Source organism: Lemur catta, chromosome 10 (assembly GCF_020740605.2).
Source record: "Lemur catta isolate mLemCat1 chromosome 10, mLemCat1.pri, whole genome shotgun sequence".
NCBI lineage: Eukaryota > Metazoa > Chordata > Mammalia > Primates > Lemuridae > Lemur > Lemur catta.
In genome coordinates this window covers 38195601-38219654 of record NC_059137.1, presented here as the reverse complement: position 1 = coordinate 38219654, position 24054 = coordinate 38195601, and the positions used below count along the sequence as shown (strand labels likewise).

General features: G+C 40.6%; 1 protein-coding gene and 1 pseudogene across 5 annotated transcripts; both read right to left on the bottom strand.

Moving 5' to 3' along the window:
• Positions 1 to 1269: 1269 nt before the first annotated feature.
• Positions 1270 to 21877, bottom strand: APTX (aprataxin). 5 transcript variants are annotated; one of them, XM_045562986.1, is made up of 9 exons: positions 21795 to 21877; positions 14765 to 14901; positions 13317 to 13363; positions 12788 to 13090; positions 12129 to 12188; positions 11079 to 11305; positions 8111 to 8206; positions 3081 to 3184; positions 1270 to 2333 (listed from the first exon to the last, which is right to left on the bottom strand). In XM_045562986.1, the coding sequence occupies exons 2-9, from the start codon at positions 14895 to 14897 to the stop codon at positions 2179 to 2181; spliced, it is 1125 nt and encodes a 374-aa protein (XP_045418942.1). In that variant the 5' UTR covers positions 14898 to 14901; positions 21795 to 21877; the 3' UTR covers positions 1270 to 2178. The 5 variants fall into 5 exon arrangements, with proteins under 5 accessions (XP_045418942.1, XP_045418943.1, XP_045418946.1 ...); XM_045562987.1 differs by lacking the exon at positions 8111 to 8206; XM_045562990.1 differs by lacking the exons at positions 14765 to 14901; positions 21795 to 21877 and adding an exon at positions 13999 to 14060 and having other exon boundaries at positions 13317 to 13358.
• On the bottom strand, positions 6170 to 8092 carry LOC123646227 (annotated as a pseudogene).
• Positions 21878 to 24054: the final 2177 nt, after the last annotated feature.

Genomic DNA, 24054 nt, shown 5'->3' with positions numbered 1-24054 from the left:
CGGGCATGGTGGCACATGCCTGTAGTCCCAGCTACTCGGGAGGCTGAGAAAGAAGGATTGTTTGAGCCCAGGAGTTTGAGGTTGCTGTGAGCTAGGCTGATCCCACGGCACTCTAGCCTGGGCAACAGAGTGAGACTCTGTCTCAAAAAAAAAAAAAGAAAGTTCAAAAACAATTTAAAAAACTAAAAAAATCCTTATTAAACCAACCCTGTTATGCCTATTTACATATATGAATACTGAAGTTTGGAGAAAATAAGTAACTTACCCAAGATCCCTCAGCTCTGAGTAGCAGAGCCAGTACTGGGACCCAGGCCTGAATCCATGCCCATGATTTTCAAGAGTTTCAGGGCCTGGTACCTGATGACAGCAAAGGGGAGGCTTTGAAGCCCCATCCCCTCTGCAGCTGGGTGGGGGAAGAACCCCCACAAGCCACAAGATATGTAAACAACCACTGCAGGAGACAGAGTGGATTCAGTCAAGGGGCTGCACTTGGGGATCTGGAGGGTCACATGTGGCCTTGAGGCCACAGGTTCCCCACTCCTGGAAGGAACTATGGGTGGGTGGGCTAATGAGGTAAGGATTACATTCCTGGAGTACAAAAGGGACAGAGGACAGAGATGAAAGATGTCAGGTAGAGACAGATGGACAAAAGGGGCTTTACAGGAACTGGCCAACTTCAGGGAAATCAATGAAATGCCATGGAAAGCATTTGATTAGCACAGGTCCAAGGCCCCTGAGTTCTATGGCCCCTGATGGTCAGTCCTGCATTTATACTGTTCAGCTGATGTGAAAAATAATGAGTTTGATGCATCAAAACAAAGACCAACTTTGGAGTCCAGAACCCTTTATAGAATATTAGATTCTCACCCATTAAAGGGGATAACAATAGTACCTACTTCATGGAGTTACATACAGGGGGAATTAAATGAGAATTTGAATAAAATGCTTAGCATAATGCAGGACAACATAGGAGTTGGACAAAGGTTAGCTGCTATAATCATTAATTACAACTAATTATTACTATACCCACGCTCAGCAAGCAACCACTGAGGCATCTTGTTTGTTTGTGAAAGACACTGAGGTCAAATGTGGTCTCTATGAATTGAGGTTTTCTCTCTACAGAGAGCAGCTTTTATTAAGGGTGGGTTTTTTTTTTCCCCCTTACAACTCCAAGAGTAAGAAGTCACATCCCCACAATTTAATCAAAAACAACTTTTTAGTTTTCTCTTTACCTTTAGTTCTGGTATTATCTAAAAACCAACTTGATACAACTTTTCCATACAAATTTGTTCTCAGGGAAAAATAAAGTTGATTCTATGTAACTTTTTTTATTCATCAATTACCTTTTCATACATTAGAACTTACTCTGTGATTGTCAGCTGAACTTCCAATAGTCTTCAACTACTTAGGAGAGATGCCTCAAACAAATGAACTTTATTTTCAGACAACAGGTCCAAGCAGACCAGCAAGAGGACTTGACAGGTGAACCACGATGAACATATGGCCAAGTGTTTCCTTACCAGCCAGGAACCCCTGAGATTAGAATAAAACTCTACCCTCAACCCCCTCATCTAGCCTCTTTGCCCACAGCAAAAAACAAATGAGACAGACTTCCTGAGAAGGGAGCATGTGCATGATCTTGGAGAGAAAGGGGTGGAAGGACGGGAGAAAGCAAGCCTTCCCGTGAAGGAGGGAAGATGAACATTACAGAACAGCCTAAGATCAGAAAACAAGACCCGTTAGTGCCTTCAGGATAAATAGGAGACCACTCTAGCTAGTCTGATGAAAGGGTACCCCAGGCCTCCAGGAAGGGAGGATAAATACAAGGAACAGAAACATACAACCAGACCTCTGCTTCTATATTCTGCACTAGATGAGAGTGACCATGGCTTTGCTCCCATTTGTCAGACCTGACATGGGTCCTGGAGATGGGGGATCTGGCATGTCCCAGCCACCCTCACCAGAAAACGCATCCATGACAAACCCAAATTCCTAATTCCTGAACATTTCAAGTCATCGTACATTGTGGCCACTCAAGAAGAGAATAAGCTTTGTAAAAAAAGCTGCATGTTTTACTTCAGGAAGTGAGTAAAAGTTCACAAGCAACCCACAACAGGTGCCAGCAGTTGGTTCCAAACAATCGGCCACACTCGAGGCAGAAGTTCAGGCTCTGCAGAATCACTTTGTCCAGTGCTTCCTGAGATGCTCTTTCAGCTGAGGAATAGAAGGCAGCAACTGCTGGCACTCGTGACAACGAAGGGGCAGCTTCAAGAGGTCAGGCATCCCATCTCGGACAGTCACTCTACCAGCCTTTTGTACCATCTCTATCACAGCTGTAGGCAAAGAAGAAAAGTTCAAATCTCAGCTACTCTGGGAAAACAATACAAGATACAAAAAAGAGAAAACATGACTCCAATCAATATGCCAGGTATTCTAAAGCTAGTAAGCTTGAGGTGAGACTTCCTGCTGAGAAAAATGAGCTTGATCAGATTCTAAATCTGAGCAATGTGTAACACCTTTGGGATGATACATTCCTTCAGGCAATCCATGTTACTACGTCAAGAGCTTATCACAGTGCTTTACCCCTTAGTAAATGTTAACTGTCATCATTGATATCCCAGCAGTACTGAAGTTCCAGAAGTATTCAGACCAGGAAATGCTTCCATCTACATCTGCACAGCCTTCCCTGTTAATTAACCACTCCTGACCCAAGGCAGCCCCCAAGCTCCTGCCCAAGTGATGGCAGAAGAGACAAAGAACTGTTCAGAGCTTTCTTATCTATTAACTCCAATAATTCACACGACAACCATTAAGTCCCCTGTTGTCACAATAAAACACTTCTTAACTCCAACATAACAGCTTTCTGGGTCCCCTAAGAAGGCTGCTCACAGCAAAGTGGTAATTGTACTACAATCCAAATTATCCAGTTTCTTTTTATAGGGCTCTCTTTATAGGGAACACAACATTGTCATCGTCCATGGGTTTTTGAGGCCAGGTTGCTATTTCAGGAAACAACTGAATCGAGTATAAGAACACCTGAGAAAATGAAACAAATGTAAAAACCAAAGAACACTGTTTACCTTGTGATTCTAGGAAGTATTCTGTATTGAAAGAATTCCAATGTTTTTTGTTTTTAAGGCAAGGAGAATCAAAATCCTGGCTGATTACATGAAGGTGTACATGGCTAATTGAAAGAAAAGAAATACTATTTAACTCATTAAAAACTATGGCTTATTCAAAATGACAAACTAAAAGTATGAGTACATAAGTATTGATAGTGTGTCCATTCAATTCAATTCATTCATTCATTCACTTAAGAATATTTAATGTTCAATACATATCTACTAGGGCCAAGCACTGTTCTAGGTACTAGGAATTTAGCAGTGAACAAAATAGGGAAAGCCTCTTCTTCCCTTATAGCAATTATACGCTAATGAGGGAAGACAAATAATAAATAAGTAAACAAATAAACAAGGAAAATTCCAATAGTTAACATTGCTAAGAAAAAATAAAAGAGGGAAATGGGATAGAGAGGGTCTGTGGATAGAAGCTGCCTCTTTAGTTAGAGTGTTCAGGCAGTGACTTGAGCTGCAAAAGCAGCCAGGAAAGCAAGGTCTGCAGGAGGACTGTCTCAGGGAGCGGAGGGGCCAAGAGCAAGGGCCCTGAGATGAGAAACACCTTGGTACAACCAAGAAACAGAAAGAAGGTCATATAGCCTAGATTGTTGGAGCCAAGGAGCAGAGATTAGGCAGGAACCAGATCATAAAGAGTTTTAAAGGCTGGCAAGGGGATTGCATTTTATTCTGATTACACAGGGACCCACTAAAGGATTTTAAGCAGGAGAGTGCTATTATCTGATTTATACTTTCTTGTAACAAAAACCTTTATCAAATTACAATTTTTTAAAGGGATCACTTAATTTTAAAATGGAACTATTTTATTATTCTTAAATACATTCTTTCAAAAACACACTTTATTCTTGAAATGATAAAACAAAAGGTTAAACTATGAACTGACAAAGTAGAGGTGGGTTGGTACCAGTATCCATGTTAAGCCTTAACAGGCCGGGCGCAGTGGCTCATGCCTATAATCCTAGCACTCTGGGAGGCCGAGGCGGGAGGATCGTTTGAGCTCAGGAGTTCGAGACCAGCCTGAGCAAGAACGAGACCCCGTCTCTACAAAAAAAAAAAAAAAAAAAATAGAAATAAATTAACTGGACTACTAAAAATATATAGAAAAAATTAGCCGGGCATGGTCGCGCACGCCTGTAGTCCCAGCTACTCGGAAGGCTGAGGCAGGAGGATTGCTTGAGCCCAGGAGTTTGAGGTTGCTGTGAGCTAGGCTGATGCCATGGCACTCTAGCCCAGGCAACAGAGTGACACTCTGTCTCAAAAAAAACAACAAAAAACAAACAAAAAAAAGCCTTAACATGGACAATTAAATGCTGTTTTCTGTATTACATCAAAATGATTTGCAGTAAGAAATTGGGTGCTGCTGTGTAGAAGCTTGGAAAAAAAAAAACTGGGCCCTACTATGGTGGCTCATGCCTGTAATCCCAGCACTTTGGGAGACCGAGGCGGGAGGACCGCTTGAGCCCAGGCGTACAAGACCAGTCTGGGAAACAAACTGCAACCCTGTCTATATTAAAAATAATAATAGTAATAATAATTTTTTTAATATATTTTAAAAAAGAAATTGGAAAGGGAGAGCAAAGGAGAGTACAAAGAATGTCCTAAGGTCTTTCTATAGATATCTGATAAAATGCAAATTCAACATGACAAAATGTAGACTTTGCATTCGTAGTCTTTAAAATGTGCTAGAACAAGTGCACCCTAAGGAACCTATATGAAAACCATTTTTTTCTTATTCTCAACAGAAAAAATGGTACACACCTAAACAAAAAGTAAAACTTAATTGTAAGATCTGGACCGTAAAACTACTTGATATAGCCCATATATTTAGTTTGTTCAACAACCTCATTCATTATGGAACAGAAAAAAATATCAGACCCAAGACAAAAATATTTTCTATCAACCTCCATAAGTAAAGACCGCAGCTTTAATGATGTATATAATCCGCAAGCTTAACCCTTGGTCAGTATAGATCTCCAAATCAAAATCAAGTCATGAACTGTTTACAATAACTACACTATACTAAAACATGAACATTTTCTTCCCAGCATGTCTTCCTATGAGGGAAAAAAATCATCAGAAGCTTTCATTCTTTGCCTGTGAGGGGATTTACGAAAAGCCTATAAATTAAAAGTGTTCTGCAAAACTAAAATACACTTCAAAGTCAAACAGGTAAATAAACAAAACCAAACTAATGTTTCCAAAAGTAAAATCTATTAAGTAATATAAATATACATGTACAAAAAAATTATAAGAAATGATGATCACATTTAGTTATACAGGCAAAATAATATCTAATTGATTATTCCAGGCTTGTGGACACAATAATTTAAACCAAATTCATATGCTAGTTCAAATATTATGTACAAATTTTTTAATGACCTATGCTGTGGCTATATGTACAATTTAGATAAGCTGGTCAAGTTATTTGAATATATGCTATATTTGATAAACCTAAAATTATATTACCTTTTCTCCTCCTTTAACATTTATAGAGGCTTAATCTGTCATGGGATTAGATCTTAATAAATAAACAAATAAATAAAAATATTTGTAGATGCATGCCAATATGGAAAAAAAGTAGTTTCCATTGATATATTAACAGAGAATAACAGAGAATGTCTACTATGTATGTTTCAGGCTATAAAAAAAGTTAAGGTACATTTTCACATAAGAAAAAAATAAAAATTGCCAGAAGTTTAATAAAAGTTTCATATCAACTTACTTATAAAAATGAAAAAAAAAGTTTAAAACAAATACTGTACAATTATGATATGGTCTCCCTACTGATCTGAAACTATAGAAGACAATGAAGGGAGGAATACCAGGTCAAAACCAAAAATTAACACAAGTAATATATGTTGCTTTAAAAATCTGATTTGCAGGGTATGGTGGCACGTGCCTGTAGTCCCAGCTACTCAGGGATGAGATGGGAGGATTGCTTGAGCCAGGAGTTTGAGGCTATAGCGTACTATGATCATGCCACCATGAATAGCCACTGTACTTCACTAAGCAACATAACAAGACCCTGTGTCTAAAATAAAAAAAAAAAAATCTGATTTGCATGAAAACTCGTTGCTTGGCCTAGTTTTAAAGCTAATTACAAAATCCATTTTCTTAATGGTCCAGACATTCTGTCAACTCCTCCACTCAACAGAACTTCCACTGATTTCCCCATTCATTAGAGACAACAAATGCTATGAGTTCATCAGCGCTACTGGTTTGAACTTGTGTGTAAGTATAATTCTTCTTCTTTTTACATTTGCCACATGTGAACAAGTCAGTCTGGGTTCCACCCATCTTGGCCATCTGATGCTCTCTCATGGCTTCTTGGTCAAGTTTTTCCACATCTCTTTGAGCTCATCACTAGCCACTTCCTCTGCCATTATTCTAGCAAATAAGTCAGGAGGAATAATTCCACACAATACATTTTTCCTTAAATTTGGATCCTTTGCATCTTTAAGATTTGATATCCTACTTCATACTCTATTTTTGTATTTCATGTCTATATTCCTTATTTCTTGATATACAGCTTCCTCAATTTGAGATCCTAATTCTTCCTCATCAGCTCTAATAGCAGTAGCCTTCCTGTGGAGAGCTGCAGCAAGTATCTCCCAACACTTTAACACAAAGAATCAGGAGGAAAGGGTGAAACACAGTATTTTAAGCATTTGTCTCAGCCTTCTGTTGCTTACATTGCCACTTTCTTCTCTTGTTTCAAGGCTATTCTGCAAAGTAATCACAGGTTCTTTTTTCTTTTCTTCAAGGTCTTTCTCAGTTGATGGTAACTTTTTCCAGAATTTGATAAGAGACTTTACTAAAGATGTAACTACTTCATCTGTACTCTGCTTGCCATTAGCATAACTGACATTCCAATTCTTGTGGCCTGTAACAATTCCAAGGTCATGGGAATATTCTTAAACTCCATTAGCAAATCCAATGCTCCAGCTGCATTCTTCTGTACCATCTTGTCCATCTTCTTAGCAGTGTGGACCATCTCATCCTCCATGGCTCTGGCAGGTTTTCCCCATACCCAGCCAGCTGGAGACAAGAAGTGAGTGAAGCTAGGGCAGAGGAGATGGCAGGATGCAAGCCCCAGTGCTCAACAAGCCCCGCCACAAGCTCAGACCTAGGCCCTTCCTCACAAACCCAGCCTGGAAGGGCAGCCTGATTTACACTCTTAAAAGATCATGCTGGCTGTTGTGTGGAAAAAGAACTGTAGGATGGGCAAGGAGGGACAAAAGGAGACCTGGCTGCTGCAGTAGTCCAGGCTAGAAATGATCACAGCTTTGAGTAAAGCTGAGCTGTAGTAGTTGAGACGGCAAGCAGCAGGCCTATTTTGAATATATTTTGGAATAGAATCAACAAGACTTACTAACGGACTGAATGTTGATTTGGGGCAGTGCCACTTACTGAGACAGAGGTTAGGTGAGAAGCAGGTTTGGGGAAGAAAATCTGGAGTTCTCTTTTAGACATGTTAAACCAAGTAGAATGCCTCTTTATATAGTTTTCATTCTCAGAATAAGTAATATTTCACATTCCCACAATAAACATTCAAAATCAATCAGTATGTGTACAGAATTCAAAATAGAAGATAAGCAGTAACAAATCAGCATAACTGTATTACAAATGAATAATGGAACCAGACTAAAGCTGGTAAGGAAGAAAATAACTAATCTAACTTGAACAAACAGTGTTTTGACTGGATACTCAAAGGCTAAAGGAAAAATGAACTGTTACACAAATACTGTATTCTAGTTAATAAATGTCTTTCTCACAGGGGTATCAGCTACCAATTCTGTAACTGTTTTACATGTATACTAAAATAAACAAGTAAGGGAATTTATTATAACTAATAAGAGCCAGGTTTCTCACTGTTCTAGAGAAAGAATTTACCAAAAAGGAAAAGGGTTAATAAAAATGAACCGTGTAGAGTTGGACTGGAATCACTATGAACTCACGGTTTTCCATATACATACAGAGGTAGATAGATAAATACAGAATTACAGATGTATGTGTGTCTGCGTGAATTAGGATCCATATGTGTATTTCCTGGCTCCATCTGCTGAGAGGACCTAGAAGCAAGAACATCCTGGAATCAGCCACTTTTCTCATTACAGAAACCTAGTGCCCAAGTCTGGGTTTATAAATACCATTCTCCAAAACAGGGGCCTCTGGAGCCCTCAAAAGAGGGCTCTTTGGAGAAGTGGTTCATTTCAGGGCTGAAACACAAAAAATACAAGATGAGTCTGGAACATCTTGTAGGGTCAGAAAATAAGGAAGTGCTGAAAAAATGCCATAGGTATATCAGAATGACACAGATGGGCAACATAGGGAAACCCCATCTCTACAAAAAAATAAAAAAATTAGCTGGGTGTGGTGGTACACACCTATAGTCCCAGCTACTTGGGAGATTGAGGCAGGAAGATCCCTTGAGCTCAGAAAGTTGGAGGTTGCAGTGAGCTATGATGATGCCACTGCACTCCAGCCTAGGCTACAGAGCAAGACCTTGTCTCTCAAAGAAACAAAAAACAAAGTGACACAGGAGCCAGCGTAAAGAAGCTTCCAGTGTCCAAAGCTGGAAGAATTTGAACAACACAATAAATAATAGTATTGAAGTACAACCTATAGAATAAACATCCATGAGTTCATTCTAATAATTCAATAAATAAACAATGAGGAACAAGGGACAGCTCTTCCACACAGAAGAATTTCAATTAATAAATTAAATAAGGGAAGTATAAAATCACCATTGGGTAAATAACATAGTAATAACTATTACAGGCAAGATCCACCAATAGATGCAAAAATCATTGGGTACACAAGTTTGTGGAGAAAAAAGATAGAGGTATAGTCTCAAAATATCTCCCTTAAGATATTCACCAATTACAAAAAGCAAAACAGTAACTTTGAGTGTAGAAACCTGGCAAATACCACCTTAACTAAATGATCAAAGTTAATATCACCAGTAATAAACCACCTCAACATCATGCACCCCCTGATATGATGCACTGATAAGGACACAATCACAAATATTACTTCTGTGGTATTTCTGGCAAAGAAAAAAAACAGCATAAACTCAATCTAATCATGGAAAACAGCCAACAAACCCAAATTGAGAGACATCTTTCTTACAAAACAACTAGCCAGTTTTTATGGAAAGTGTCAACGTCATAAAAAGAAGTAGGAACTATAACAGATTGGGGAAGCCTGGGGCTGACTAAAGAGAGACAACAAATAAATGCAATCTGAGATCCTGGACTGGGTCCTGGAGTAGAAAAAGAACATTATAGGAAAAACAGGTGAAATTCAAATAAAGTCTATAGTTTAGTCAGTGGTGGTGTTATGAAAGGCCATTCTTCTGCTTCACATTTTTTTTTTTGCATTGTCTAAACCCAAAACATTACTTTTACAATAGGATAAATTATTTGCTTACAATCTTTTCCTTTCTGTCATGTTTATTTATTCAAAATTACATCATTAAGAGTGAGCATAGGCCAGGCACAGTGGCTCATGCCTATAATCCTAGCACTTTGGGAGGCTGAGATGGGAGGAATGCTCAAAGCCAGAAGTTCAAAACCAGCCTGAGCAACATAGCGAGATATCTCCACAAGAAATAGAAAAATTAGCTGGGTGTTGTGGCACACAACTGTAGTCCCAGCTACTCAGGAGGATGAAGGAGGAAGCAGGAGGATCACTTGAGCCCAGGAATTTAAGGTTGCAGTGAGCTATGATGATGCCACTGCACTCTAGTCAGGTCTGACAGAGTGAGACTCTGCCTCAAAAATAAATAAATAATAATAATAAAAAGTGTACATTTGTGAAAACTGATCAAACTATACATCTTATTATGTACTTTATTGTATGTAAGTTATGCCTCAATTTAAAAGACAGAATGTAGATAAGGGAAAAATATGGCAGAAAAATTTCATTTGATTAAAGTAGCCAGTCATCTAAGTTGTGATTATCCACCTAAATAAAATGTAAATGTTGGCAATTAAAAAAACAATACTGAAGAAAATCCTGTCACTTGCTGTAATGGGAATGAACCATGAAGACATTATGCTAAGTGAAGTAAACCAGTCACAAAAGGACAAATATCGTATGATTCCACTTACATGAGGTACCTAGGATCGTTAAATTCACAGAGACAGAAAGTAGAATGGTGGTTATGAGGAGTTGGGGGAGGGAGGAATGGAGAATTATTATCTAATGGATACAGAGTTTCAGTTTGGGAAGATGAAAAATGTTCTGGAGATGGATGGCAGTGATGATTACACAGTAATATGAATATATTTAATGTCAATGAACTGTACACTTAAAATTGGTTAAAATTTTTATGTTATGCATATTTTATCAAATTTTTTTAGAAACAAGGTAAAAACTCTAAAATCTAGTCTCATCATCTTACTGCTTAGATCAAAGGAACTGTGGATATCTGCCTTGCCTGCATTCTTTGAAAAGAATGAATCATTCCTTTCCAAATCCTTCTGGGTATAAGCCAAAGGAAAACACTGTACACTTTTTTCTCATTTTATTTCAAATCTTAGATCTATTAAGCTGTCATTACAGAAGTCTATGATGTTTGCTTCCTTTAGAGAAATGGTCCTTAATCATTTTGGGGTTACAGATAACTTTGAAGAATCTGATAAAAACCACTGATCACAATTCTTCATTGAAGGGTAATGAAGCTGCTTCATCTAGTTCATATGTTAGGCTCTCAAAGGTTTAAACTTTGAGAGGAACAAAGAACCACATGTGATTGAATTATAGGGAGACACAGGCAAGTCAGGAAGAGGGGTGGAAGCTTCTGCCCACCTGCCTTGGACACATCCCACCCTCCTCCCCTGGGCCTCAGGGCAATCAGCACACTCTGCAAGTCCAGACTGAATCTATCTGCCCACCAAGACAGAACCAGGAGGCACCAGCACTCCCCACATAGCTTACCTCATACTAGGAATGGCGTGGTAGCCCAATCGGAAGCGGAGACTGCTGGACCCAGCAAAATCTGCAATCACCTTTTCCCCCACAGTGTGCATATGTTTGAGGAGTTCAAGGTGTTCCCTGGTTACAGCCTTCAGACTTGAAATGGAGGCCCATGGTAAGACCAGCCAGTGGTAACGGGCCTTAGGGTACTTATCCTTAATCACCACCACCTGCTCATCTTTGTAAACCTAGCAGAAGGGCACAAGAGAAAGAAACAGACATCTGCAGAGAATCTTCTGTGTGCCAGGTGCTGTCATATTCCTTTAAGTCACTCAATTCCCATAAGAATCTTATGCAAATGGTTTTAGTATCCCAGTTTTGAGAGATGAGAGCACTGAGACTCAGATAAATTGAGTGTCTTGCACAAGTCACATAGTAAGTGGGAAACCTAGGATTCCAAGCCAGATCAAGTTGACTCCAGAGTCTGTTTTCAACCCCCACACTATACAGAATGCACAGAAGATGCAGAGAACAAAATCATTCCCAAGGATCTGATGTAAAAAGCTCTGCAAGCATAGATTCAAATGCATCCTTCTCCACTCTAACATAGCAGACTGTGTGACACATACACACATGTTCTGAGGAGCCCTAGCAGAACCAGCCACTTGTTAACCAGGATGTAATCAAGGCAGAACTCAAAGGCTTCTCTAAGGATGACACATGATTACTAATCCCAGGGCGGTGCAGCACTACAGTCACAACACATTATCTCTGATGCTCCCTTGAAAGGGACCACACTAAGGTTAACACAACTTCCCTGAATAATACCCAGATTTTTAAAAGGGACAAGACAGAGGGGATATTCATTTGAAGAACTTAGCTTTCCTCCAAAGAATTCCAGTTGCTACCTTATTATCACTGGGAAAAGCCACTTGTTCTCACAGAATAGCCAAAAAAAATAAATTTTATTCTGAAGGACTGATATCCTTTGATTTCATCTGTACTCATGACCTCTGTGGAATTGTCACTTACAACATGAAATGTATTTAAATTTCAAAATTTTATTCTGACCTGCATTTTGGGGTCCTGCATAGAAATCTTCAAGCCTTGACTCCAATGGCCTAGTGATTCCTAAACAAAAAAGGGCAATGTAAATTACAAATGCCAATAATTAAATTTGGCAATAGTTAATTATATGATAGCAAAGTCCAACCAAACTTGGAAATAAGCTTGGTTTTGAGAATTAAACTAGACCCCCTTTACTTCAATCCATTGCCTTTTAGGACCATAACCCTCCCCGTTGCCTTCCTATATTCAGAGCTGGCTGTCTAGACGAAAACCAGAAATGCCAGAGCATGAGTCACATCTTCTTTGCCCTCTCACACTCCAACTACAGCCTGACCAAGTTTCCACTTTGACATCAGCATGTGAATTAGTATATAATCCACTACAACCTTCTATAGATATATAAACAACCGACCCATTTTAGTTGTTCAATATTAAGTATACTGCCATTATTGTCCTACCTTCAAAGGCTCACCTCAGGAATTCAAGAGAAAAGCACACAAAGGGACATTCATCCAAGTGATTATCATGCCACAAACAAGTGACTCTTTCATCATGTTTAATAACCTCTCACACATGCCTGGGCTTTACAGTGTACAAAACAATTAAGCAGTCATTATATCTCATTTAATCTCCACATCGCCTACCAATCACACTACCCTCACCTTTTTGGTAGGTGCATCTTTTCCCTTCTTTGGGGGCACAGAGCATTGGCTAGGGCTGCTCCCAGGTTCCAGCCCTGTCCCAGGCTCAGCTTCCTGGGCAGCATCCCTTTCTACAGAATTACTGTTGCCTGACCTCTTTCTCTTCCTGTGTGTTTCCAGGCCAGGGCTCTCTGCCTCTTCTTCAAACTCTACAATATATGGATAAAGTTCATTCACCATGTGGAGAACCTGGCCAGGCTGAAGCTTTACCTCTTGGTCCTTCCCAATTATGACTGAGTCAATGCTGGTGGGATTGATCCCTACCTATAAAATAAAAAATCACAAAATAATTATAACATCAATAGCAATATAGACACTGCTATGTTAACCACTTACTATATGCCAGGCACCTTGCTTAAAGTTCACCTATATTACTCCATCACTTCCACACATGACAGAGAAGCCTTCATTGGCTGGCACAGACACTCTAAAACCAATAGCATAAGAAAACCAAGTATAAATTGGAAACCCAAGTTACAAACACACATACCTGCTTTACCTTGACATATCCCTTTTTACACTCTGCTTTCAACTGCACTGAAAGAGATTGGAAAAAGTTAAACACAAATGCAACAAAGAACCAAGCACCTGCTCCCATTTTCCCTAAAGGACAAAGGAGGCTCACTGCAGGAGGCAGCTGGACAGATGTCTCCTCACAGACCTATGAGCAATTGCCTGTCATGCAGGTAGCTGGGGCTCCAAATCCCACCAATCTCTAAGAGCTTCAAATCCTTCAATAAAATATCCAACTGCATACATACTCCCTTAGCTATTGCTAATATCCCCATGAGGCAGCTTCAATGAATCCCCAAAAGTTTCCCTATTCCAGAGCCCCTGGCCAGCTCAGGATCACAGACTCTGCAGCCAGGAAAGACAACCCATTTCTCTCACAAGCCCTTGGCTAGGATGAAATCAGGCTTCCACTAGTATTTAAAAAAAAAAATCATCAGATACCTTCAACAGAGAAAAAGGTAAAAGATACTTTCCTAGAAAATAGAAATTCAGCTGGCCTTGGGTAGGAGTGGAAAGAACATTCTAGAAAGAGGACTGCAGAGATAGAACAGTCTGAGCATGTGTGAAAAGCAGTAACATTAAACACTCCTGTTCTGATAAATGAACAAAGTATCTGGGGTTGAGACAGGGAGCACAGAAGAGACACCACAGCTACTCACCAGGAAGGACAGGCTGATGTACACATATGTCCCTACAACTGCTGCTGTGACGAGGGGGACAGAGAGAGAAGCAGCTGCTACTTCGGTATCTTGGGCCTAGCCAAATCAAGCATGGCTTTTGTTTTTCCCTCCACTTCAATTAATTCATGTAAGAAAGACCATAATCAGTGCTGCAGACTCCAACTTGTTAAGTCTAGAACACTTGGGAAACCCTGCCATGGCAGTCACACCACAGGCAGCAGTGAGCATGTCTAAAGTTTACAGGAAAAAACAAGGTACACGGTAAGGCTTTTTCCTGAAGGCAAGGATTTTCATTTCATTAAACCCTAACAAAAACAAGAGCTGGATGCCATAGTCTTATAAAGATACTACTCTCTATGTGAGGCAATATATAAAGAATGGCACCATCCCATCACTTCTCATACATGGTTTCACCTGGAGACTCCAGTTTATCTGTCTTGCTACCCAGCGGGCAATCTCCCTGGGTAAAGCAGGGTGCAGGACGCAATTCCACCATCCCACGGTAACAGAGTAGAACCTGTCTGCTCCCAACCATCGGCCACCCTGCCTTGAATGTTACCACATTGGGAGGACAGAATCAGGAATAAATAGGGCCCTGGGGCTGGCTAAAGGAGCTCAGTTCCTGACTTTTATTTTTGGCAGACATTAGGTGTCCCATCAAGAGCACTCAGGAAATGTACATCTTTGGTTATCACTATCTTACAAAACCAAACATGGTAATCTCCACATTCCTATGACCAGTTACCTTGCTGACGAGAACATTTCTTGTCAGTGATCTTGGTCTCTGGGCCACGCCCTACCACAACTGCTTCCAAATGGGGTAGTTTGATTCGCTGGTGCCGGCTGTCCTGTCTCACCAACCAGCACACCCGCATCATCACTCTGAAAGACAAAACAAGAGAATCACTGGAAAAACAGATCCACTAGCACAAGTCCCCCAGGGCCACACCCCAGCACCACCACACATGTGATTTACCAACTGTTCATCTTGAGGCAAGTGACTTCACTTCCCCAGTCTCAATTCCTCACCTATAAACCATAATGACAGGACTCAGGAGGCTGTTGTGAGGATTAAATATGATAAGGTGTTTAAGTATTTATCTCCCTGCCTGAATCATGCTAAGCAACCAAATATTTGTTACACATTTATGATATACTCTATGTGCTGGACATTAGGCTACAAGCTGAGGGTTAAAGGGTAAATAAAACAGGGACATTGACCCTGTTCTTGAGGGGCTTGGAGTGCAGTGGGGCAGATTCATATTGAAATATAATTAGTTTAAGTAGCCTGTGGAAGATCCAAGAGTCAAACTAGGATATATACATATATAGGTATGAAGCTCAGGAGAGAGGAATGGACTAAACGTATATATTTGAGAGCCACCAATATGTCACAGAAGCTGAGGCAAAGAAGGATGAGATCACCCAGGGAGGCGTAAAAGGGAATTATGGGCAGGGACAGTACTAGATTTGGGGGATGCCTCCTGAGACTCTAGAACCTTATCAATGCTCAAGCCTCTAACACTCCTCTCCCAGGAATGTTGTCTACAGTCAAGGCAGCACTTATGTCCTCTGTGCAAGTTTTATGTCCATAAACAAAGAAAAAAGAAGCCCAATTTTTAAAAATCAGAGTTTCATTACCATCTGCAAAAACAAGACCATGTAAAGTACGTTCAGCAAATGAAAGCTGAGGAGGTACTGTTAGGGTGGAAAGCCTGGTAGGTGCTCACCATATGGGAGGATCAAAAAAAACAATTTTGAAGCAATTTTGAAAGAGATTTACATCTCTTTTCTGTCCATTCAGCTTCCTTCAGAAGTTGTACAAAACAGAACTCCTGCAGGGTGCCTATTAGTGAGAGAACTCATAGGATGGATCTTTAACCTTTACTGAGGAAATTGTGGGATTAGCTATTTTCCTGTTATTTTGCAAGGCCGCCCCTTTCAGTTCAAATTCATAGGAAATGGATTAGTGTGTGTACACACATGCTAAGTAGGTAAAGTCCTGTATTAGTCAGGAAAGCCTTCCAGAAACCACCCAGTTGGAGAAGACCTGGAGCCAAGGGGACTGATAAAAACAAAAAGGAGTGGGAAAGGCATTCCATTTTAAAAAAACACAAGTGACAGCACAGAATTCAGCAGTGGCAAGCCATATGTCCAGAGGCAGAAAGCAGACTTAGTTGGCTAAACCAGAGGAGCTGCCCCATAGTCAAAAAAGAAAAAAAAAAAAGGCAGAGGTGTTGAAAGAACACTAGGCTGAAGTTCAGATTCAACGTAATCAGTAGGAGACAACTGCCAGGTTTTGAGCGGTTCGGTAAGATGAAACAAGAGAATTCAAAGAATACATTACCAACAGCTATGTGTAGGCAGTCTAGAAGTGGAGAAATCTGTAGTCAGAGATTAGTCAGAAGGCTGTTAATATAATGTGGGCCAGAGAAATCCACAAGGCAGTTCAGCAGGTCTCTGTGAAAGAGTTGATGCAAGAGCATTCAAAGTCAGCTGTAAATCTAAAATCCTAAACCTGGAGCCTCAAATCATGATAACGCTACAGCCAGGGCCCACTTTAAAATGCTACGTGTTCCAAGGGACATTTGTTTGCACTTCCTGGAAACTAATGAATAAGCATATAAAGGACTGATAAGTGAGGTATGTCTTCATTAGGCACTGGGAAATAAGTCATGTGGTAACTGACCACTCATGTTGACAATAAGAGAAGCCAGAAGAGAGCATAGTTTGATAGGAGAGACAAAGAGGAATCCAGTGGGGAGTGGAGAGCATGGCTGGCTGATGCAGGATAATAGGAACTACCCCTCCTGCCCTCCACAAACACAAACACACACTTTATTCCCCAAAAGTTCTCAAGTTATGATGCCCCTATTTACTGTTAGGTTTGTTCTGGGTGGGAACCCGAAAGTATGTACAGGATGGAATGTAGTTAATGGAAAACTTAGGCTTGTGAAACAATAGCTGCAGGAGTCTGGAGAGTCCAGAGGTTGTAAATCTAACTCTGACCACAGACAGTTGCAGTGATGCCAGTTGCTGGCATTCCTATCCCCGCTGATAAGGACCAAGCTACCCGCCCCCATTTCTGCAGGATGAGACCAATGCACAGGTCCCAGAAACTGGCTGTTTGAAAAGTATTTATTACAGCAGCTGTTCTGGCCCAGCTGCTCACTCCCCAGGGAAAAATCCTCTATTAAACCCAAGGCTTTCCCCTCCCTCATGGTGGATGCTCTTTTAGGCCTCCACCCATCTGCACCCAGATGCTCAAAATAAACAGCATTTTGCTATGCCTAAGGCTTCATGCGCCTCCCTCTCGGCTCCAGACCTAACATTTACTACCCCCTAAGAAGCTGAAGCAGTGACTACACAATTCTTATGCAACTAACTTTGAACAATATCTTTGCCCTTTTCAATCTTCAGTTCCAACTACTAAGGAATGGAGTGTTTTAGAACATGTTGAGTACAGATGTATGGGTATTCCTGAATCTTCAATCCAGTCCCTCCAATGAAATTTCATTAACCGAAAACTCTATCACAGCAGAGGTCATGTCCATTTTTGCTTATCAATATATCCCTAGCACCTAATACCATACTTGGCATACAGCAAGCATACAATAAACACATGCAAGTGAATGATAAGATGATAACCCTATCCAGTTTCTCTTTCCTTCCTTCTCTCTTCCCCTCCTTCTCAGGTTCTTCTTCTTAAGTTGGAGTGCTCTGCTCTGCCCTTTGGGCAATCCCATACATCCTCACATGCAGATGGTGAATCCCAATTCTCTATTTTTCAGCTGTATACCTTTCATTCCAGAGTTGTGGGAATTGGTCAGAAAGAAATTCTGATTATTTCTTAAAGAACCCAAGTGATCTGATAGGCCACATATGGTCAGAAATCTGATAACCTTGAACAGTGCTGTCCAACAGAATTTTTTGCTGTCAACTCAAATAAATGACTGAGGCAAAAATCTCAATCAATGGAGGTTTATTAAGCCAAGATTTTGAAGAGGCACCTGGGAAAAAACACGAACTGCAGACAAGCTGTGGCTGTTTTTTCCAAAGGGGTTGTTGGAAACTTCAGCATTTTAAAGGCATACAGAGAGAAGGAAAAAGGTAATGGCTACATTCTTGTGAGGCCCAAGAAATCTACATTTTACACAAAATGAGGGAGTCAAGAAAGCATCATGTAGATGTCCCCAGGTAGACAGAACAATGCCTGATTTGTCTCCAGTTCTGTTACCTGTAAGATAAACTTGTAATTCATTATTAGTGTAGAATCAGATAGCCTTTAGTTTTAGGTGCTAGACATTAGGTACAATTTGCATGTCCTTGCTTATGGGAGGTTAGCAAAAAATTTCCTTAATGAATGATCTGTGGGGCCAACTCTTCACAGGTGCCTGAGGCTGTGACTTTCTTTTTACACTCTCCCGTTCTTCAAAATCTTCTGGAGAAGGCCTGAGTTCATGGTCGTATTATCATTATTTTTTTAATCTCATGTACTATGAAGGTTCATTTTTAGGAGATCATGTCTCTCAGAGGAGAAAAAATTTAAGAAGGACCAATGTCAAAAAGCTGTAGGTAAATAAAGCTCAAAAATGATGGACAAAGCTAGAATCCAATAATGACTGTACTTTCTATAAATTTTTTGAAACATAATTTTCTTTCTCTACTTTTTCACTGCAATGATGAAAATGTTCTAAACCTGCATCGTCTAATAAGGCAGCCACTACCAAGCATCTAAAATGTAGCTAATGCAACAGAGGAACTAAATTTTTTACTTTAGATTTATCTTATTTAATTTAAATTTAAAATTAAATAACTACATTTGGCTAGGGGCTACCATAATATCCATCACAGTCCTGGAAACTTGCCCAGCCCTGATCAATCTCAGATCCCTCAGGCTTGAAGTTAAGACCCTCATACTCTAAAACCACAGTGCTTTCTTATTTCACCTCCCACTGCTCTTCACAGAACTAGTCCCACTTGCCCTTCCCTCTCTCCTTCCTTCCCCCAGATACAAATACATACAGGCATACTTCACTTTATTGCAGTTCACACTTTGTTATGCTTCACGGATATTGCACCTTCTACAAATTGAAGGCTTGTGCCAACCCTGCATCAAGCAAGTCTCTCAGCACTGTTTTCCAACAGCATGTGCTCACTTCATGTCTCTGTGCCACATTTTGGTAGTTCTCACAATGTTTCAAACTTTTTCATTATTGTGATATCTGTTATGGTGATCCATGATCAGCAATCTTTGATGTTATTGGAAGAAAATGCCATCTAGGACTTTCAATAACTCGAAAGGAGTCAATGCCTAGCTTCAAAGCTTCAAATGACAGGCTGACTCTCTTGTTAGGGGCTAATGTAGCTGGTGACTTTAAGTTGATGTCAGTCCTCATTTATTATTTTGAAAATCCTAGGGCCCTTAAAAATTATGCTACAACTACTCTGCCTGTGCCCTATAAATGAACAACAATGCTGGATGACAGAACAACTGTTTACAGTACGGTTTAACGAATATTTTAAGCCCTTCGTTGAGATCTGCTGCTCAGAAAAAAAGATTCCTTTCAAAATATTACTGCTCATTGACAATGCACCTGGTCAACCAAGGGCTCTTATGAAGATATACAAGGAGATTAATGTTGTTTTCATGCCTGCTAACACAACATCCATTCTGCAGTCCATGGGTCGAGTAATTTCAACTTCCAAGTCATATAATTTAAGCAATATTTGTAGGAGATAATTACCAAATATATATATATATATATATATATATTTCATAAAGCTATAGCTGCCATAGAAGGTGATTCCTCTGATGGATCTAGCCAAACTAAATTGAAAATCTTCTGGAAAGGATTCATCATTCTATTTTTTTTTTTCCCAACTGAGATGCCATGGCAGGATTCACCATTCTAGATGCCATTAAGAACAATCATGATTCATGGGAGGAGGTCAAAAATATCGACATTAACAGGAGTTAGGAAGAAGTTGATTCATGGATGACTTTGAGGTGTTCAAGACTTCAGTGGAGGAAGAAACAGCAGAAGGGGTGGAAATAGCAAGGGAACTGAAATTAGAAGTGGACAAGATGTGACTGAATTGCTACAATCTCATGATCAAACTTTAATGAATGAGGAGTTGCTTTTTATGGATGAGCAAAGACAATGGTTTCTTGAAATGAAATCTACTCCTGCTGAAGATGCTGTGAAAATTGTTAAAGTGACAACAAAGGATATCGAAATATTACATTAACTCAGTTGATAAAGCAGCAAGAGGGTTTGAGAGGATTGACTTCAATTTTGAAAGAAGTTCTACTGTGGGTAAAATGCTATCAAACAGCATTGCATGGTACTGAGAAATCTTTTGTGAAAAGAAGTCAGTCGATGTCACAAACTGCATTGTTGTTTTAAGAAACAGGCGGGTGCGGTGGCTCACACCTGTAATACTAGCATTCTGGGAGGCTGAGGTCGGAGGATCACTCGAGGTCAGGAGTTCGAGACCAGCCTGAGCAAGAGTGGGATCCCATCTCTACTAAAAATAGAATGAAATTATATGGACAGCTAAAAAATATATATAGAAAAATTAGCCAGGCATGGTGGTGCAAACCTGTAGTCCCAGCTACTCGGGAGGCTGAGGCAGAAGGATCGCCTGAGCCCAGGAGTTTGAGGTTGCTGTGAGCTAGGCTGACGCCATGGCACTCTAGCCCAGGCAAGAGAGTGAGACTCTGTCTCGATAAAAATTAACAATAAAAATAAATAAAAAAGAAATGGCCACAGTCACCCCTGCCTTCAGCAACCACCACCCTGATCAGTCAGCAGCCATCCACATTGAGGCAAGACCCTCCACCAGAAAAAAAGACTCACTGAAGGGTCACATAATTGTTAGCACATTTTTAGGAATAAAGTATTTTTTAATTAAGGTGTGTATATTTTTTAGACATAATGCTACTGTACACTTAGACTGCAGTATAATGTAAACTTTGTTTTTTTTTTTTGAGACAGAGTCTCACTCTGTTGCCCAGGCTAGAGTGCCGTGGGATCAGCCTAGCTCACAGCAACCTCAAACTCCTGCGCTCAAGTGATCCTCCTGCCTCCGCCTCCTGGGTAGCTGGGACTACAGGCACGCGCCACCATGCCCAGCTAATTTTTTCTATTTTTAGTTGTTTGGCTAATTTCTTCCTATTTATAGTAGAGATGGGGTCTGGCTCTTGCTCAGGCTGGTCTCGAACTCCTGACCTCAAACAATCCACCCGCCTCAGCCTCCCAGAGTGCTAGGATTACAGGTGTGAGCCACCGCGCCCGGCCTAAACATAACTTTTATATGCATTGAGAAACAAAAAAAATTCATGTGACTCACTTAATTGCAATATTAGCTTGTTGCAATGGTCTGGAACTGAACCCACAATGTCTTCAAGGTATGCCTGTACATCCTTCAGGTATAATGCAGTGAATCGTATCTCCCAAATAAGTCATTCTTGGAAGCGGGGTGTGGGATAAAACCTTACCTATTGAGTACAATGAACACTATTCTGGTGACCAAAAGCCCTGACTTAAGCATTATAGAAAGTACCCATGCAACAAAAACGCTTGTACCCTCTTAATTCAAGTGTCCGCTGAAACAGCCCACGGGCACAGAAGGGAAGGATGGAGCAACGTCTGCCCAGAAATAAGCCGTGAGAGCATCATTCAAAGCACACCATTAAAGAGCAGCAGCCCCGGCCTAACGCCCATACTCGCAGGTTCCAGGGAGGGGAGATAGACTGACAACTGCCTTACCTCGAGACCGCAGACACCGATGCGTTCACGTTACTACGCCCGTGCCCCTCCACTTCCGGCGCTGTGGGATGACGTTAAAGAGACCGGCTGCAGCGCAGTAAGTGACGTCACCAGTGCCTCTCCGAGGATTGGTTGAAAGGGTCTCGGCCAATGCCTAGATCAAAAAGCGCTCCAGCCCAGTTGGGCTCTCACTGAGCTGTGGTCCAGGTGAAGTTCCTGGTAGTTATCCCAGTGGGGATGAGTTCTCTCAGCATCCCTCTGCCTGAAGGCCACGCGCCTGTCACTGCCTCTCAGTCTCTGAATTAAGAGAGACTTCAGGCAGCAATCCACTCGGTGGCCGTTGCCGGGCGGCCGTGCAGCGTCTTAGCACTCCTTTCATAAAGAAATGCTCACAACCTTACGGCCATCTTTCCCGCTGTAGGCAATACCTGCTGTGTAGCATTACCGCCCCTTTCTAAACTATTATCTGCTTTCTTTCTTTTGGAGGGAGAAAAGACTGGAGGGGCGAGAGGCAGGGGAATCATAAAAGTTAGTGGTGTCAGAACGAAGACCTAGTGAAATATAAATTTAATTACATGTTTTATATATCCAAAAACTTCTTCCTGCAAGAACCGCAACATTGCCATCAGGCTTCCTCTGGCCCCAGGAGCCTTTTCTAACCATATACAGGCCAAAAGTAAAGGGATTTATGCTCCTGGGAGAAGTAATGAAAATGATGTAAAGACATGGGTGGATAAACTTGTTTTCTCACCCCTGGGATTAAACACTTTTGAAGCATGTACTACACTGTCTCCACGGCAAGACAGCCTCAGCTTCCCAGAAAGGCAACCTGCACATTAATCCATCCTGTGCTGGGTTCCTTTCCATCCTTGTCTCACTTCTTCATTCCCATACTGGTACTTCTTGAGATCATCTCTAAACAAACCACTAGCACTCAAATCCTTGTGTCAGTGTCTGCTTCTGGGGGAATCCAACATAACGTACTCTTCCTATTTTCTAACGACATCATTTTATTTACCTTTTTAGATAAGTTAATACCTCCTACTGCTTCCCAAATTTTTTATGTCATGGCACAAAGATAAAATTATAATATTTGCAGAACACACGGGGGTATTTGAGGGGATTTGGGGAGGTCTATGAGGAGCTTGGTAAAAAATGTTCATTATATTTTCTTTATAATTATATATAGTAATAAAAATAGGCTGGGTGTAGTGGCTTACGCCTGTAATCCTAGCATTCTGGGAGGCCAAGGCAGGAAGATTATTTGAGATCAGGAGTTTGAGACCAACCTTGCCAAGAGCAAGACCCTGTCCCTACAAAGAATAGAAAAATCAGCAGGGAGTGGTGGCATACGCCCGTAGTCTCAGCTACCAGGGAGGCTGAAGCAGGAGAATCGCCTGACCCCAGGAGTTTGAGGTTGTAGGGAGCTATGATGACACCACTGCACTCTAGCCCGGGGTGACACAGGAAGATTGTCTCAAAAAAAAAAAAATTGAAAAAACAGACTATTGGGGAAAATAATAATGATCTTGGCTAAATATCCAAATAAAACATTTTTTAATTTTTCATGAGAAACTGGAGCATGTTTCTGTGAATGCAACCTTTATGACATTAGGTCCCCTGATGAAATAGCTATACAATTTCTGATCGCAATTTTCTAATAATCATCTTTTCAAATTCTTGGGCATCATACCTGTAATTGGTGCAGCAATACAGAAGTTCTGTTCTATACAACACAGGGTAAACATGATGATGTATCCATAAACTATACCCTACAATTTACTTTAAAACCTTCCACCTATAATTTACACTTTATTGTTTCCAACTCCTGCTTTTAGAACTAGTTAACTTCTCCCTCTATGTGCTAATTTCATACTTGACTCTCTCTCAAGGATTTAATTTCCAAGAGTTTAGGGGATAGTCATTGTAATCTCAAGTACTGACATTCATACCATCAGTGGTTCATGGGAGAACTTTTATTTCATTTCAGCAATACGTATTTCTGTAAATAACAGAGGTTGTGGTAGTCTATCCCAAAATTTCTTAAAAACATTAAGAAGAAAGACACAGGAATTCCTTCTAACTTATCCTGCCTTGCCTTCCACTATCTCTTCATTCTCAGCCACATACTAGCAATACTGACTTCTTACCCTTTCTTCCACTCCAATACATCAATCTGTTCTTGATGTTCAGGCTTTTCCCTCTGGAATGTTCTTCTTTCACTCTTGCCCTCTAATCCACTCTTGCCCCCTCCAATCCA